Raw genomic sequence first — 16,657 nt, 5'->3', positions numbered from 1 at the left:
GAGAGGAAAATAAAGGGTGAGTGGGAATATCTTAGCGAATATTTTAAAAGATGTGACATTAAAACTGCTTTGCAAGTAGGGATGAATTTTTGAACAACAGTTAACAAAAAGAAAAAGAAGAAAAAAATGATAGAGGAGTATAGTAGGGAGGAACTAAATGAGTTGCAGCCAAATTTTGAATGCCGGTAAGGGATATGTTGGGAAGTCTACATGGGAAAATGTGAGACAAAAAAGCTGTATGAAGTATAAAGTGTAAATGGAAATGGAAAAGTGTATAAACAAATCAAAAAAGGAATCATCAGGCCAGGACACAGATCTGTGTACAGTGCAGTGCTTGGCACTTTATTCGACAGACTGCCAGTTCAGCTTCAGTCAGTTAAAATATTGACATCTATTACGCTGAAGCTGCAGCATCTGTAGCTGTCGCAGCTTCAGCAGCTGCCACAGCTTCAGCAACATAATTCGAATAGCAGGTTGGCGAGCAGGCACTAAAAAGATAAGGAAGCCTAAGCCCGTAGACATTCCTAAAAATGCGGGGGAACTGAAGGCCTTTTCCATACAAGGGTCCCGTGCAGCAATCGCAGGCTTTAAAGCTAAAATGTGGAGAGAGAGAGAGAGAAATGTTAGGTGTTATTTACATTTAACGTACTGAGAAAAGAATGGACAGCAGGGCTGGCCAATGTGGGCTTACAACCCTAGCACCTCTAGCCAGCATGGCAAGGTACCAAGGATGATGGGAATTGTAGTCCAAAACATCTGGCAGGCACCATGTTGTCTACCTACAGAGCAGAGCTTGTGCTTGAAACCCATTAGAAATATTCTACTTTTATTAATAAGTAGCATTTAGATGGTGCCTGTGGTCTTGAACATTCAGAAACACTGAGTCGCGCCCGACATTGCGGGGGCTGACGCCATACGTGTGATGTGCATGCACGTGATGTCACACATGTTGCACGTGGCATGCATGATGACTGTGGCTTTGGGAGAGGCCGACCAGGGTTGCCCACTAAGTCCCACTGGTCCACGTGGAGTCTTCTGACTGCATGCCCAGGGGGACATTCTGCCAGGTCTCCTCTGCCCCCTCAAGATTTGGGGAACTGAGCCCCGTCCCGGCAGACATTGTGGGGGGCTATAGAGGCCTCATCCCCATGGAGGTGGCGCACCTGTTCAAGACATTGCATGTACCTTACCCCCACTTTATAAAGGGGATACCAACCTTTTTGGACCAGTGGGTGCTATTCCAGCACAGGGCTGTGAGAATCCCTAAGGAAACCTTTTTGGTCACATAGTTATTGCAGGGGTTGGGGACTGACTGCTATTGCACCTAAAGTTTCCCTTAAAGCCTGTGGTTGTGACGGAGGTCCTCGCCTTACTTACTTGAGCAATATCTCGTGAATGTCCCTTGGGATCTTGCGATACACTCTCCAAAGGTTGTGTTTGGCAAAACAAAAGGCGGCCATGTCAGCGAGTCGTTGTGGCTCAAGGCGGCAGATTTCATCCCAGAAGAAGGCGTGCAAGAAGTTGTTTTCCACCTTAAGGCAGCTCAGCTTGAGCTTCAGCAGCCCGCAAGGCAAGACGTACAGTAGATTCCCTTCTACGTTCAGATATGTTAGGTTTCTAAAGGATCACAGACCAAAAGACATCCCACAGGTCACTTACATATGTCTCATCAACTTTACCAAGCAGTTGGCATCCATCCCCAGCTGGTTCTGAGTCCAGCCAGTCCCTGACAATGGGTGTGTGAGTGAGGGTAAAACTAGCCTACTGTACGAAGGTAAAAGTCACATTTGTTGCTCTACCCACTTTTGATTCTGGCTCAGCTCACCACAGGAATGTGGCCTCCAGAGCTTTGCCCAGAATGGAGTGTGTCCCACTGCAATAAGAGCTGGTACAAGAGTTTGTGCTTTGAAAATCTGATCAGGAAACCCCAGACAGTTGATACTAAAACAGTAGAAATCAGTTGGAGACTGAAATATATACCTGAGTTTTCCAATTTCATTAGGGATGGATTCAAGTTCATTGTAGGAAACATCGAGGCCCTGCAGATTGGGCAATGAAAATAGCCTATAGAAAGAAAGCAAATATACACCATATCAAAGGCATATGAAACTCGGCACATCACTCATCTATTCATCTGCTAATGCATACTGAGTAATTCAGGAGGACTAAAATTGTAACAGAAAGCCTCACTAAACCAAGAGACTACTTTGTTTGTCCTCCAATTTGTCACTATAGTAAAGACGGATTGTTTTGCACAAAAAAATGCGATAAAGATTATAGTTCCTAGGAATGGGCAGGGCTATTTTTTTTTAAGTGGGGGAGAGGTAAATAAAAGCAAAGAGACTGGTGGCATCTCAAATAATTTTGTTACGGTGAAAGCTTTTGTGGACGATAGTCTACTTCAGGTGCAAATAGACCGATGCAAGTGGTTACATGAGAAGAAATGGACTTTAGTGTGGGAGATTTGCAGTCAAATGCGAGTTAGTATGTGAAGGGGTTAAGGACCATAGAGTTTTTAAAATTACTGGAGTAGTCTCTGTTATGTCACAAAGTGCCCTAAGTGTGCTGGTGTTTATGAATCACACCGCTGTATTTTTCAGGTCATTTTTGTGCTTTTTGTGATATTAAAAGCACTACTACTGTACCCAGCTGGAAGAGTAGTCAGCAAATTGAAGGACATAACCAACAATTTAAGATTCTTCATTCGGCAGATATCTTCTGGGATGAATTTGATGGGGTTGTTTCGGAGCTTTAGCACTTCTAAGTGTTTAAGATAAAATACCTGTGGGATCAAAAAGAAAATTGAATGGGCAAATGCAATAAAATGAAGAAAACTGGGGACAAAGCCAAGGCTGGGTGCTTGATCTTCTAAGCGGAGGGCAAAGGTGCTGAGAGACTTGGAGAGTGACTGGGGAATGGACAGCTTAGGAGGAAAGATAAGAAACCTTGGGTTGCATGTCACAAATCAACTATGGTTCTTTGTGAATGCTCAGTATGCTGGTGCATGTTGATAAAATTGCAGGTGCATAGCTTCTCTCCTGTTGCTGCTGCTGCCAGAAAATGAGCCAAGATGGGATTAGAACCCTCTCAGATAGTGCCATCTTCCGTCAAACCACCACATAATGCATGGAGCCATGTCTTCCCTGCTACTTGCATAAAAACAAGGCAGGATTTTGTTTGTTTGTTATGTCCCACAGTCACACTTACCTCTGTAGGAAAGAAGTACAAGTGGTTAAATGACAGGTTAAGGTACAGCAAAAAGCCGGCCAAAGGTGAGAGGTCTGGAAGTTGAAACAGAAAAAATGCCTATGGAGAAAACATAGAAGGGGGGACGACCCACATGAGATTTATATTTTCTATAAATAATCTGCTGTAAGAAAGAACTGCTTTCTTACAGCAGCTTACAGCAGCAACAGGGAACAGGCTAATACATGTCTATTTCCATCCCTGGAAAACGCTCCATACATTGGGTGGAACAGTTTTGGAGGTATCTGCAGCATATTCAATTCAAAATAATATACACCTATGCTTTAAAAGCTATGGTTTTCCCAGTAGTGATGTATGGAAGTGAGAGCTGGACCATAAAGAAGGCTGATCGCCGAAGAATTGATGCTTTTGAATTATGGTGCTGGAGGAGACTCTTGAGAGTCCCATGGACTGCACGAAGATCCAACCTATCTATTCTGAAGGAAATCAGCCCTGAGTGCTCACTGGAAGGACAGATTCTGAAGCTGAGGCTCCAATACTTTGGCCACCTCATGAGAAGAGAAAACTCCCTGGGAAAGACCCTGATGTTGGGAAAGATGGAGGGCACAAGGAGAAGGGGATGACAGAGGACGAGATGGTTGGACAGTGTTCTCGAAGCTACCAGCATGAGTTTGACCAAACTGCAGGAGGCAGTGGAAGACAGGAGTGCCTGGCGGGCTCTGGTCCATGGGGTCACGAAGAGTCGGACACGACTAAACGACTATGCTTTAAAAGATATGCTGGAATGCAGCCTATGGATGTACTATCTACCAGGGATTAGACCTTCCTGATCTGTGGAAACCATGTTCAAACCGATGATGTGATCATGCACATTTGACTACTCATATAGGGCCAACTCTGTTACTGAATGTAAAACGTTGATCTGAAGTGGTTTCAGAGATAAGACAGGAACCTGTAGCCTTGCACACACTACTTCACACAGTCTCTATGATAGGGATCGGGACCGTTTAGCCCTCCAGATATTGTTGGACTACAGCTCCCTTCTTCCCTGAGCACTGATCTTTTTGGCAGGACTGATGGGATCTGGAGTTTGGCAACATCTGGATGGCACCAGGTCCCCACCCCCGCTCTACAGACTTGGGAGTTCTGTGTGAACAGCACTTTTACTCTCAGTCTTTCTATAAAGAACAGGGTAAAGAAGTCTAAGGGACGCGGGTGGTGCTGTGGGTTAATCACAGAGCCTAGGACTTGCCAATCAGAAGGTCGGTGGTTCGAATCCCCACGACAGGGTGAGCTCCCGTTGCTCGGTCCCTGCTCCTGCCAACCTAGCAGTTCGAAAGCACGTCAAAGTGCAAGTAGATAAATAGGCACCGCTCCAACGGGAAGGTAAACAGCGTTTCCGTGCGCTGCTCTGGTTCGCCAGAAGCGGCTTAGTCATGCTGGCCACATGACCCGGAAGCTGTACGCCGGCTCCTTCGGCCAATAAAGCGAGATGAACACTGCAACCCCAGAGTCGGCCACAACTGGACCTAATGGTCAGGGGTCCCTTTATCTTTAAAGAAGTCTAGCAAATCACTCTGTAGCTCTGTGTAGCATTTAAGAGAACTATGGTGGTTTGTGCTTGATTGGGAAGACTTAGACTCAAATCCTCAGTGTACCATAGAGCTCCCAAGGTGACCTTTGGCTTAACTTCTCTTGGACTGTTATGGTGATAAAATGGAAATCCCCAGTAAGTGCCTCAGAGAAAAGACTGTCAAAGGCAACACAGCCACACTTTTAGGGAAATTACCTTAAGACTGAGCCCAGTTCTTCTATGCATTAGGCAAGAGAGTACTGCCATGTAAGCTGCTGACATCGATTCAGTCTCTTCCTCTTCTAGATTTAATTTCGGCTCGCTTCCCATACCGGAGATAAGTGAGTCGTCATAATCCAGCTCGGGTTCATAATCCAGCTCAGGGTCTAGTTCTGGAATAAATCTCGCTCCTGCATATGTGGTGGGAATGCAAAATGGTCAACTAATTTTGGTCGTGGGTGTTTAATATCAAATATCACTGGACAAAACATGTTTCTGGCTCCTCTTTGGCTCTTTGGCTTTAGATAACGATGTCAACCCCTCAGTCATGTGCAAAAACATAGCCTTAATGTTACTAGAGGCTGCCAGATTAGTAATAATAATAATAATAATAATAATAATAATAATAATAATAATAATAATTTATTATTTATACCCCGCCCATCTGGCTGGGCCTCCCCAGCCACTCTGGGCGGCTTCCATAAAAACCAAAAATACAGTAAAATATCACACGTTAAAAACTTCCCTGAACAGGGCTGCCTTAAGATGTCTTCTGAATGTCAGGTAGTTGTTTATCTCTTTGACATCTGGTGGGACAGCGTTCCACAGGGCAGGCGCCACTACCGAGAAGGCCCTCTGCCTGGTTCCCTGCCTGGTTCCACTCTGGCGAGACAGTCCGCAGGCAGATAGGGTCTCAGCCTACGTACCAGATGGAGCTGGTAAACAGCTGCCCTGGACACAGATTTGACCTGTGCCTCCATGGACAGCTGTGAGTCCAAAATGACTCCCAGGCTGCGCACCTGGTCCTTCAGGGGCACAGTTACCCCATTCAGGACCAGGGAATCCTCCACACCTGCCCGCCTCCTGTCCCCCCAAAACAGTACTTCTGTCTTGTCAGGATTCAACCTCAATCTGTTAGCCGCCATCCATCCTCCAACCGCCTCCAGACACTCACACAGGACCTTCACCGCCCTCACTGGTTCTGATTTAAAAGAGAGGTAGAGCTGGGTATCATCCGCATACTGATGATTATTGCCCGTTATTGAAAGTCTGCTTACACTTTAATGTGTAAGACATGGTTCAGCAATGAATGCATTTATTATTTCGGTCACAGACCAGTTCCAGCTCACATAGAATATCAAGGAAGTCATAAAACACGATAGGGATACATTTGATGGTTCAGCAATGTCTGAAACACCGCTTTGTCAAAACACTTGACCAAACACAGACTAAATCTAAGTCTAAGGAAAGGCTAAATCTCAGAATTCTTTGACAGGGAAGGCTCTTCCCATAACCCTATAGCTCAGGGGTCAGCAAGGTTTATCTTGCCTGGGCCGGATCGGTCCCGCGGAGATCCCTCCGTGGGCCGGATCGCACGCACGCCTGCAATTTTTGGTGTCTGCGTCTGCACAGACCTGATTTCCAGCGCCGTGGATGCGAGTTGCCACGCTGCACTGTGCCGGTTTAGTGCAGTGTGTGAGCAGGCAGCTCAGTTTGGGGGCAGCTCGTGGGGCGGTCAGACAATCTTCATGGGCCACTTCCGGCCCATGGGCCTTAGGTTGGTGACCCCTGCTCTAGCTTCTCAATCTTCATTATGCTTGGAGTATTTAAATATCTGATATTCAGCAAATCAAGATTGTAATTTGGTATACAAATTCAATTGAAAAACAGAGAATGCAGTAAACATTGTGCAGTAGCATCTCTTTAAAGCAGCTGTTCTGGTAGGAGTACACATCCCATCAGCATCAGGCAGCATGGCCAATTGTCCAGGATGACTAGAATTGCACCCTAACAACATATGACTACTGCTGCTGCTGCTGCTGCTGCTTTAAGATACCAACAAGGACAACAATTAAAATATAAATTGTGAACAATGTAACAGGCATTAGATAGCATAAGAAATAACAAATGCTGTCATTTGCTCCTCCAGCTTTCAGTCATAGCATGTTACAGCCCTATATATAGCACAGATTAAATCATTTTGGGTGATATTCAACACTAGCCCTGCTGAGAACAGATTCACTGAAGTTAATGGACATATCTAACCTTCGTCCATTCATTTCAACATGTCTACTCTGAATAGGACGTAGTTGAACCCAACTCTTCTCCACTCATAATGGTCTTTGCCACTTCTTCACTTCAAGCTGTTTTTTCCTTAACCCACCCCTGATAATAGACTGAGATCTTAGTAATCCAGCACACAGTTTAGCAATACCTGGGTCGGCCAAAGTTGTGCCTTGCGACTAGTTGACTGGGCTGACCAGCTTCTGTTTATGCTATCAGAAGTGTGGCATTTGGTACTAATCAGCTGCAAAGCATTATATGTACTAACACCCCATTCATGAGATGTAGATGTACAGCATTGACTAGAGATGCGGGTGGCGTTGTGGTCTAAACCACTGAGCCTCTTGGGCTTGCTGATCAGAAGGTCGGCGGTTCGAATCCCTGCGACGGAGTGAGCTCCTGTTGCTCAGTCCCAGCTCCTGCCAACCTAGCAGTTTGAAAGCACGCCAAAAAGTGCAAGTAGATAAATAGGTACCACTCTGGCGGGAAGGTAAATGGCACTTCCGTGCGTTGCTCTGGTTTCAGTGCTCCGTTGCACCAGAAGCGGCTTAGTCATGCTGGTCCCATGACCCAGAAAAACTGCCTGCAGACAAACACCTGTTCCCTTGACCTGTAAAGCGAGATGAGCGCCACAACCCCAGAGTCGTCTGTGACTGGACTTAACTGTCAGGTGTCCTTTACCTTTACCTTTTTACAGCATTGACTAAACAGTAAGGCATGTTTTGGGGTTCAGTCTCATCACGATTAGACTTGTGCACCCACTCCATCATGTCCTCAATGCTTGATTCTGCCACTGTCAGTCTATTGGGGTGAAGGATCTGAAGCAGGGAGTTTGCTCTACATATGAAACTCCCTGCAGGATTTATAGATCTTCCACTCCTACAAGTGGGGCACAGCAGCACCAGGCAAGGGGAAAGTGGCCAAGGAGTGATTTCCTAATGATGTGAGAGACTGAATTAAAGGTAAAGGGACCCCTGACCATTAGGTCCAGTCGTGACCGACTCTGGGGTTGCGGCGCTCATCTTGTTTTATTGGCCAAGGGAGCCGGCGTACAGCTTCCGGGTCATGTGTCCAGCATGACTAAGCCGCTTCTGGCGAACCAGAGCAGCACATGGAAACACTGTTTACCTTCCTGCCAGAGTGGTACCTATTTATCTACTTGCACTTTGACGTGCTTTTGAACTGCTAGGTTGGCAGGAGCAGGGACCGAGCAATGGGATCTCACCCCGTCGCGGGGATTCAAACCGCCGACCTTCTGATTGGTAAGTCCTAGGCTCTGTATTCTGGGCATTTTGAAGCCATTGTTCTCATCCTGGGTTTCCCCTCAGGGGAAAAACATGTGGAAATTTGGAAAGAACCTGAAATATATGGAAAACGTACTTTCTTACCAAACCTCATTATTTTACTGCTTTAGCAACATAAAGCTCATGATTTATTTCATTAATACAATTGTGTATGCTACGTTTAATGAAATAAATATGCAGAACGTAAGCCAACGAGTATGGCTGTGGATGCCCGGGCTTAGTAGAAAAAAGTATTGTGTTTTTACAGAGGGCTTGTGATGGAAAGTTTACTTCCCTACTAATTGGATTGCCCAGAATATTCTCCCCCAAATTAAAGATTTGCATCTCACATTACATAAGAATGCAAGGACACACAGCATATATTTAAAAGCAGCTTATATGCTAGATGGCATATAACTCTGTCTTATTTGCAGCAGCAGCTGCAGCCTTTAGTAAAATGCTTGTAGATTCTGAACTAGTGAATTGTCATGATGTTTAAAATTTGATTAAGACAGCTCACTGATTCATAGCTGTCAACCTTCCCTTTTTTGCTGGAAATTCCCTTATTCCAGAACCATTTCCCGCTGCTTCCCGCTGCTATCGGATTGTTAGATATCCCGTAGACTGTCCCTGGGACAGGTGAGGCTGCTGATCCCTTATTTTCAAATCTGAAAGTTGACAGCTATGCACTGATCACTTCTATCATCAACTGTTTCCAGTAAAGCTTGTTTATTCCCTTATTTTATATTTGTGTGTGTGCTGCATCAAGGCTTTCAGATGAATAACAGTAACGGTTCTTTTTAAAGGACACACACACATACACACGAGTATATAAAAATGGTTTCTACCTGCATAAGTCACTGTTTTCTTTTTTTTCGGTTTTACCTCCTCAATGAGCAATTCTTTTTCCTCTGCAGGGAGAGACAGTCTTTCTTCCAGTCTTTCCCCCAGTCTTTCTCCCAGTCTCTCCGCCAGTCTCTCCTCCAGTAACCTTTCTGAAAAACATTGTGAGTCAAGTTAGAATGGATTCTGTTTATATGGAGATAAATATCTTCAGATCTTCTCTTGCAAAACAACAATGTCTCTTAGGATGTGTGTGTCGGTTGTTGTTTAGGCTTTTAAAACACTTGGGGGGTGGACTTCAGTGTTGCACTATTACAAATGTTCTGTCTGGTTCCCCCCTACCACATACTGTTCTGGGGTCTATCTTTCGGAAGCTTGGGTGGGGGGCAAACTCCATTATGGCGCAAGTGGAAGCCCTTGTCCAAGGTTTCTTCTAATGGGAGTTCCTAAGCTGAATCCCATATCCTCCAACATTCCTCCAATGAAAATGGGGACATCCTATTCTATTCCATTATTATTATTATTATTGCTATTATTATTATTATTATTATTATTATTATTATTAATAGGTTAATTTAAATCATCAGGAAAGAAGATTGAGGACTCAGCTATAACGTTTTAAGTGCATTTTAAGTGCATTATACAAATGTGACACTAGATGGTGCTGGTGAGCGTGTGAGTTTTTTTAAAGCATTTTCAAAGCATTTTTTATATCTGTGTAGCTCCAGCCTAATATTATATTGACTGTTCGCAGAGAATCCTCAGAGCACTAATATTTTTACTCCAGTGGAACAGTTGCTACAAGAGCTCAGGCACCCTTATCGGAGCTTATCTATTATTATTGGTATTATTATTATTAATTAGATTTATATACTGCCTATCATCATCAGAGCTCAGGGATGTTCACAGAATAAAATGCAGGATAAAAAGAAGTAAATAAGTAAATCAAACCAGCAAAACAATAACCCCCCTCCCTTCATCCTGATTTCCCACCTCTGCTTTCCTTACATCCTTCTGTTCCACCAAACTCTTGATACAGACTTGCTCCTAGGTCTCCCCACCTCCGCAGACTCTGATTCCAATGTCTCTAATTTTTTTGTTCCTTTCCTATTTGCTATAAGTGTTTGATGCTGCTTTAAACGGCCAGCACCCTCTTATCTCTACCCCCTTCAACAGCTCATTTCCAAGCAGGACAGAAGGCGTTCTGACAATTCATCTTCTCCTCCTTGCTCTCTGGCTGCTCTCAGTTTTCCTCTTTCTGATTCCCCACCTAGCAGATTTATGGGTCCCAAGGGGATAGGAGAAGGTGGGGAAGTCCCACTGTGCCGCTAAAAGTCCTGGCATGCCTTTGGCTCAGCATTTATACTTTATCTCTGCACACTTTGAGGAGAGGCATGACCTCCGACCTGGCCTGGTTTATTGCTGGTGGAGGTTCTTCCACGGATTTACAGAGGTGTGAAACTATCTCTGCTTCCTTTTCACAACTGATGTACATCACTGATCCTAAAATCAAGTTTTCCCCCTGGCACGTTACACCATTCTTTTACGAAAGCGCATGCTATAGTTGCAAAAAAGGTTGATTTGCAATTAAACAGACCTCATACAACCTATGATTACTTTAAAACGTTCGCTTTTACCATTCCAGAATGTTCCATTTTGAACCTAATGGGATTTACTTTCCAGCCTCCCTAGGGCTGCACTGTAAGAAATCTCCAATTAGGAGATCTCTTACACACCTAATTGATTACGAGTTTTCATTACTACAGCAAGCTTGTATCGTTCATTACCATGCTGAAAAACAGCAGAGTTTTGTGCTAAAATGCAGTCTGAATTATGTGTGAGAAAGCTTTAAACAGGAAAAAATATATATAGGAAGACTAAGTGGGAGATGTGAAGACCCTGAAAGTCCTGATCAATTCCAATGTACGTGTGAAAATGTGCAGAGTTTTCCTTTTAACTTTAAAAAAAAAATTAATTCTGACATTCTCTTAGAGTAAAATTCAGTGTTGCCACTCAAATTTTCAGCTATGCCATAGAGAACAGAAACAGACCTTTGGGGATGGCATTCATTGAAAACAGCAGAGAAAGAATATGCAGAAACAGAGTGTGTAAAACAAGCCAGAATTCATAAAACTGTAGCATACAGTACTGTACCTAATTCCATTTGTCTCTCAGATTTTCTTGGTGCTTCAGGAAAAGGCAGATCTGCACTTGTGAGCAGTATAGAATGGAGTTCTCTTGGGCCTCTTCTTTCCCTAGCAAACAGCTCACTCGTGAGTGCTTCATAGTTAAGGCGAGAAATAATTGGCCTTGTCGTTTCAACGTCCAAGCATTTTACATGAAGAGTGGCGACTATAGCCAGACCTTTCAATATAAAATCTCTTCGTAAAAGCAGCCGGTAATCTCCTAAAAATGGCATTTGCATCCTTAGAGGTACACGGCGTTTTTGCAACGGGAAACTAGGAGGACCACTCGGGTGTGAAGGAATAATAAAGGTTCTCTCAATATTAGCTGGAACTTGGATTTCAGAACCAAAGTCTGGAAAACTCAAACAAATTGCTTGGCTCTTCTCAGGCAAATCAAGCTGGCCATAATCAGCGCCACGTTTTCCTTTGAATTTTGTGTCTTCCTCATGAGCACCTGTAATGAAATAGGACAGTTATACAAAAAAAGAAAAGTCAGACCATTTAAAGTGCAAACTAATGTTTCCTAAATAGAATTAACTCAGCCTTGGGTGTGGAGAGGGAATTTTGCTTCCTTATTGAAAAAAGACAGTAATTTGCAATGCCTTTTGAAGAAGTGAAAAGCAGGGCTGGCCCAAGACATTTTGCTGCCTGAGGCAAACCAGAAAATGGCACTCTCTGGGAAATTGCAGTTTGTTAAGTGTGCTGGGTTAAAGCATAGATAGGGAATATCAGGCTCAGGGCCCAAATGCAACTGTCTAGGCCTCTGTCGGGGCTCAACCCACTCTCTTCAGTCCTGCTTTTATATCCTCCATCATCCGGCTGGTACAAATTGGGACACTTAATTTTTCCAGTCCCAAGCTGTCACAGGAGCTGGCAGGCTTGGACCAGAGCATGAGACCAGAAAACAAACTTTTTTTTTTGTCCAGTGCTGTGGCGCAAGACCAGAAAATGAGCACTTTTGGGTTCATTGCTCTGGCTAACTTGCACCAGAGTGCTGAACCCAAAAATGGGACATTCCAGCCATTCCAGGGATGGCTTCTGTAATTCCGGGATGTCCCACTTAAATCGGGACAGTTGAGAAGTATGTGCTTTGTGCCTTCCTTGAGTGTTTTTGGAGAGAAGGCACTATAGTGGTGGGAGAACTCTCTTCTCAGGCACCCCTCCCTCCATACTAAGAAATGAGCTCCACTGATCCCAGTGGACTCATTCTTGGCATAGATGCCCAGAAGAGCACTGCCCAAGTTTCAAGTTGTAAACCAGTGAATAAAAGGTAAAGGGACCCCCTGACCATTAGGTCCAGTCGTGGCCGACTCTGGGGTTGCAGCGCTCATCTCGCTTGTCTGGCCGAGGAAGCCGGCGTACAGCTTCTGGGCCATGTGGCCAGCATGACTAAGCCGCTTCTGGCAAACCAGAGCAGCGCATGGAAACACCGTTTACCTTCCCGCCAGAGTGGTACCTATTTATCTACTTGCACTTTGACATGCTTTCGAACTGCTACGTTGGCAGGAGCAGGGACTGAGCAATGGAAGCTCACCCCGTTGCAGGGATTCGAACTGCCGACCTTCTGATCGGCAAGTCCTAGGCTCTGTGGTTTAACCCACAGCGCCACCCGCGTCCGATAAACCATTGAATAGACCATGGTTAATCAATGGTATGCCCAATCTGAGGTTACCCAATGTGCCACATTACCTTTACGGCCTTTTCTGCTTGGTCCAGCCCGTTCAGTCTTCCCCTTTGGGGACAAAGGTCTCCGAAGCAGCTTAGGTTCAGACATGGACCTGGATTTATAATCCTGTTGTAAAACTGCATGAGAAACATGAGTGTACTCTGTTCTTAAAAATGAGAATGCAGAGATGCAGAAGCTTAGTTTTCTTCAAACATTCTGTACTCAGTACCACTCCAAATTTTCTTCCTTATAGGACACATGTCCACAACTTTCAACCTAGCCCCCAATTATTATTATTTTAAAAAACCTTAGCATCAACTATCTGCTATGTGGACACTCTTTGATGCAGCTGCAATCACATCCCTGCAGCACTTGCACAGAAAAACTGGGGTGAACCTTTAGATTGGTTTAAAATAATTGATTTTCCATCCCTCTCTCTGTGTGTGAGAGAATGTAAAATCATCAAACATGAGAGTTGGAAGGGATCCTGCCCACAGGACTCGAACCACCAATCTTCTAGTTAACAGCCAGATGTGCTGATCCCCTGTGCCACCCTGAACTGGCAAGATATGTTCCCCCATTTCATTCTCCCAGTGTGAACAACCAGTCTGTCTTTTAGAAGTAACCCCAGTGCATGCAGCATGGATGTTACATTGACAAATATATTGTTCAATGCTTTGAACTGCAGCTGCAAACGTGTTACCTTCTTTTTTTAAAAAAAAAATCCCTGCAGCAGTTGCACGTCTCATTGTAGGCATGCGAGTTCCATTTTACTGTAGTGTCAGCTGACGACATGGCTCCCCAAATCAACACAGATTGTGGAAACTTCACACTGGACTTCAAGCATCTGTCATTGTGTGCCTCCCCATTCTTCCTCCAGACTCTGGGTCCTTGGTTTCCAAATGAAATGCAAAAGCTGCTCTCATCAGATAAGATTTGGAGAGCCATGTCATCAGCTGATGTTGGTCCAGTGTGCTTCATTAAGTTCAGGGTCAACACAGCCGTCTACCAGGAGATTTTGAAGCACTTCATGCTTCCTTCTGCAGACGATCTTTATGGGGATGCTGACTTCATTTTCCAGCAGGACTTTGGCACCTGCCCACACTGCCAAAAGTACCAAAACCTGGTTCAATGCCCATGGGATTACTGTGCTTGATTGGCTTGCAAACTCGCCTGACCTGAACCCCATAGAGAATCTATGGGGCATTGCCAAGAGAAAGATGAGAGACATGAGACCGAGCAATGCAGAAGAGCTGAAGGCTGCTATTGAAGCATCCTGGTCTTCCATAACACCTCAGCAGTGCCACAGGCTGATAGCATCCATGCCACGCCGCATTGAGGCAGTAATTGATGTAAAAGGGGCCCAAACCAAGTACTGAGTACATATGCATGCTTCTACTTCTCAGAGGTCCAATATTGCTCTATTTGCAGTCCTTGTTTTGCTGATTTCATTTAATATTCTAATTATCTAAGATTGTTAATTTGGGGTTTTCATCAACTGTACGCCATGATCATCACAATTATAACAAATAAAGGCTTGACATATCTCGCTTTGCATGTCATGAGTCTACCTCATATATTAGTTTCACCTTTTAAGTTGAATTACTGAAATAAACGAACTTTTCCACGATATTCTAATTTTCCGAGTTTCACTTGTATATCCTTAGCTCCCAGAGTTCAGGATTAATTAATGGACCAAAGGATGTAATTTGAAAATGAAGTGGGCTGGTTGTGACAGCTGGTCCTTCCGCGGCTTGTGTTTGCAATGCAGGTTTTGCAGTGAGAAGATTGTAATGTTTGCATACATTTGGAGATGACTCTAGATTCCCTATTGCTCGAATTAGCACCTCATCACAGATGCTAAGTGCAGGTTAGCTTTTATATATCCATCTATTTCAGAGCACATACCCATCCGAAGAAAATCCATTCAAGTTTTGAGGCAGTTCTGCTGAGAAACGCTTCTGTACATCTGTACATTTGGATGTGCCTAGTAGGTTCATTATGTTTAGTGTGTCTCTGTAAAACAGTGATATGTAACCTGTGGTTCTTCAGCTGCCACTGGACTCCAACTCAGCAAGCATGACCAGTGGCCAGAGATTATGTAGTCAAATGGCATCTGAAAGGCCAGAAGTTCTCTATTCAGGCTTTGTAAAGGCTGCTTGGCAGGCTGATATTCTGAATACTCAATTTGGTTACAAATTCTCATATTTTGTTTATTGTGCATGGTGGTCAACCAACGTGTCAGTCAACTCATAATAATTTGCCCTAAGTTGATATTGTGCATCAACCTACAGCTGGCAGAAAACTGCCTCATAATGCTACCTTGCCTTAGGAAGCCTATACAACTAGTCTCTGCTTTTTGTGGTGATGGAAAAAAGCAGAGACATCACCTTGCCGATCAAGGTCCGTATAGTTAAAGCTATGGTTTTCCCAGTAGTGATGTGTGGAAGTGAGAGCTGGACCTTAAAGAAGGCTGATCGCCGAAGAATTCATGCTTTTGAATTATAGTGCTGGAGGAGACTCTTGAGAGTCCCATGGACTGCAAGAAGATCAAACCTCTCCATTCTGAAGGAAATCAGCCCTGAGTGCTCACTGGAAGGACAGATTGTGAAGCTGAGGCTCCAATACTTTGGCCACCTCATGAGAAGAGAAGACTCCCTGGAGAAGACCCTGATGCTGGGAAAGATGGAGGGCACAAGGAGAAGGGGACGACAGAGGACGAGATGGTTGGACAGTGTTCTCGAAGCTACCAGCATGAGTTTGACTAAACTGCGGGAGGTAGTGGAAGACAGGAGTGCCTGGCGTGCTCTGGTCCATGGGGTCACGAAGAGTCGGACACGACTAAACGATTAAACAACAACAACAACAACAACTAGTCTGTTTCAAGCTTTTCCACCTGTAAGAATAGTAACTTACAAAGCTGCTCATGTAATTAACTTGTTAATAACCTCTCGGCCGCCATATATGTTTTTCCTACCATGGCCAAGACATAGATGTTTTGCTGGACTCACTGGACCTGTCAGAGACACCACCTGTGGAAGGTCGCTTGGCATCCTTGGAGACGAGTCCTAACAAACAAGGTGGGAGCCACCTTCTGATTGGCTAGAGAATGACCATTCCATTCTACAAAGGGCTACAAGGGGAGGAATCAATATGATTGACGGAGGAACCATCCTATGCTGAGGAATGGTTTGTTACTACTTGTAAGAGATGGCACAGCTGGGGTTCATTAGCAGTCAAGAGATTTGACGGGGCCACTGGCTCAAACTCGGACAACCTGTGGTATAGAGAATGTGCTTGTGTACCAACACACCCCAGGGACTGGGTAAGCAAAGCCAACAGCCAGTACAATATGTAGGAGTGACAAACTATGGCAGAGGGAAGCATGTTTCTCACAACAAGTCACAACTACCACTGGCCTTTAACAAAATAAATAAATTGCCAACTGGTGTAGAAAACTGAACTTACGTTTTGGCAGGTTTGTCCAACACTACTGGTGAAGGTAGGGATGCGGGTGGCGCTGTGGGTCAGTGGTTCGAATCCCCGCGACAGGGTGAGCTCCCATTGCTCGGTCCCTGCTCCTGCCAACCTAGCAGTTTGGAAGCACGTCAAAGTG

General features: G+C 44.6%; 1 protein-coding gene across 1 annotated transcript; it reads right to left on the bottom strand.

Annotated features, from left to right (window-relative positions):
• Positions 1-319: 319 nt before the first annotated feature.
• Positions 320-16,118, bottom strand: LRRC63 (leucine rich repeat containing 63). The gene is made up of 10 exons (XM_053380515.1): positions 16,019-16,118; positions 13,065-13,178; positions 11,344-11,829; positions 9,195-9,341; positions 4,997-5,190; positions 3,208-3,306; positions 2,646-2,782; positions 1,981-2,064; positions 1,378-1,617; positions 320-593 (listed from the first exon to the last, which is right to left on the bottom strand). Exons 1-10 carry the CDS (start codon positions 16,092-16,094, stop codon positions 395-397), a joined length of 1,776 nt encoding a protein of 591 aa, XP_053236490.1. The 5' UTR covers positions 16,095-16,118; the 3' UTR covers positions 320-394.
• Between the last annotated feature and the right edge of the window lie 539 nt (positions 16,119-16,657).

Source organism: Podarcis raffonei, chromosome 3 (assembly GCF_027172205.1).
Source record: "Podarcis raffonei isolate rPodRaf1 chromosome 3, rPodRaf1.pri, whole genome shotgun sequence".
Lineage (NCBI taxonomy): Eukaryota > Metazoa > Chordata > Lepidosauria > Squamata > Lacertidae > Podarcis > Podarcis raffonei.
Note: the sequence above shows the minus strand (reverse complement) of the source record. Positions and strands in the feature narration are given on the sequence as shown.

Bases quoted from the DNA above. Each gene is read 5' to 3' on its own strand.
- LRRC63 (XM_053380515.1), bottom strand. From the start codon at position 16,094: ATGCCAAGCGACCTTCCACAGGTGGTGTCTCTGACAGGTCCAGTGAGT. The intron at 3,307-4,996 runs GTAATTTCCCTA...TTTTCTCCATAG, and splicing joins GAACTGGGCTCAGTCTTAAG to GCATTTTTTCTGTTTCAACT. The intron at 1,618-1,980 runs GTATATATTTCA...GTGATCCTTTAG, and splicing joins AATGAAATTGGAAAACTCAG to AAACCTAACATATCTGAACG.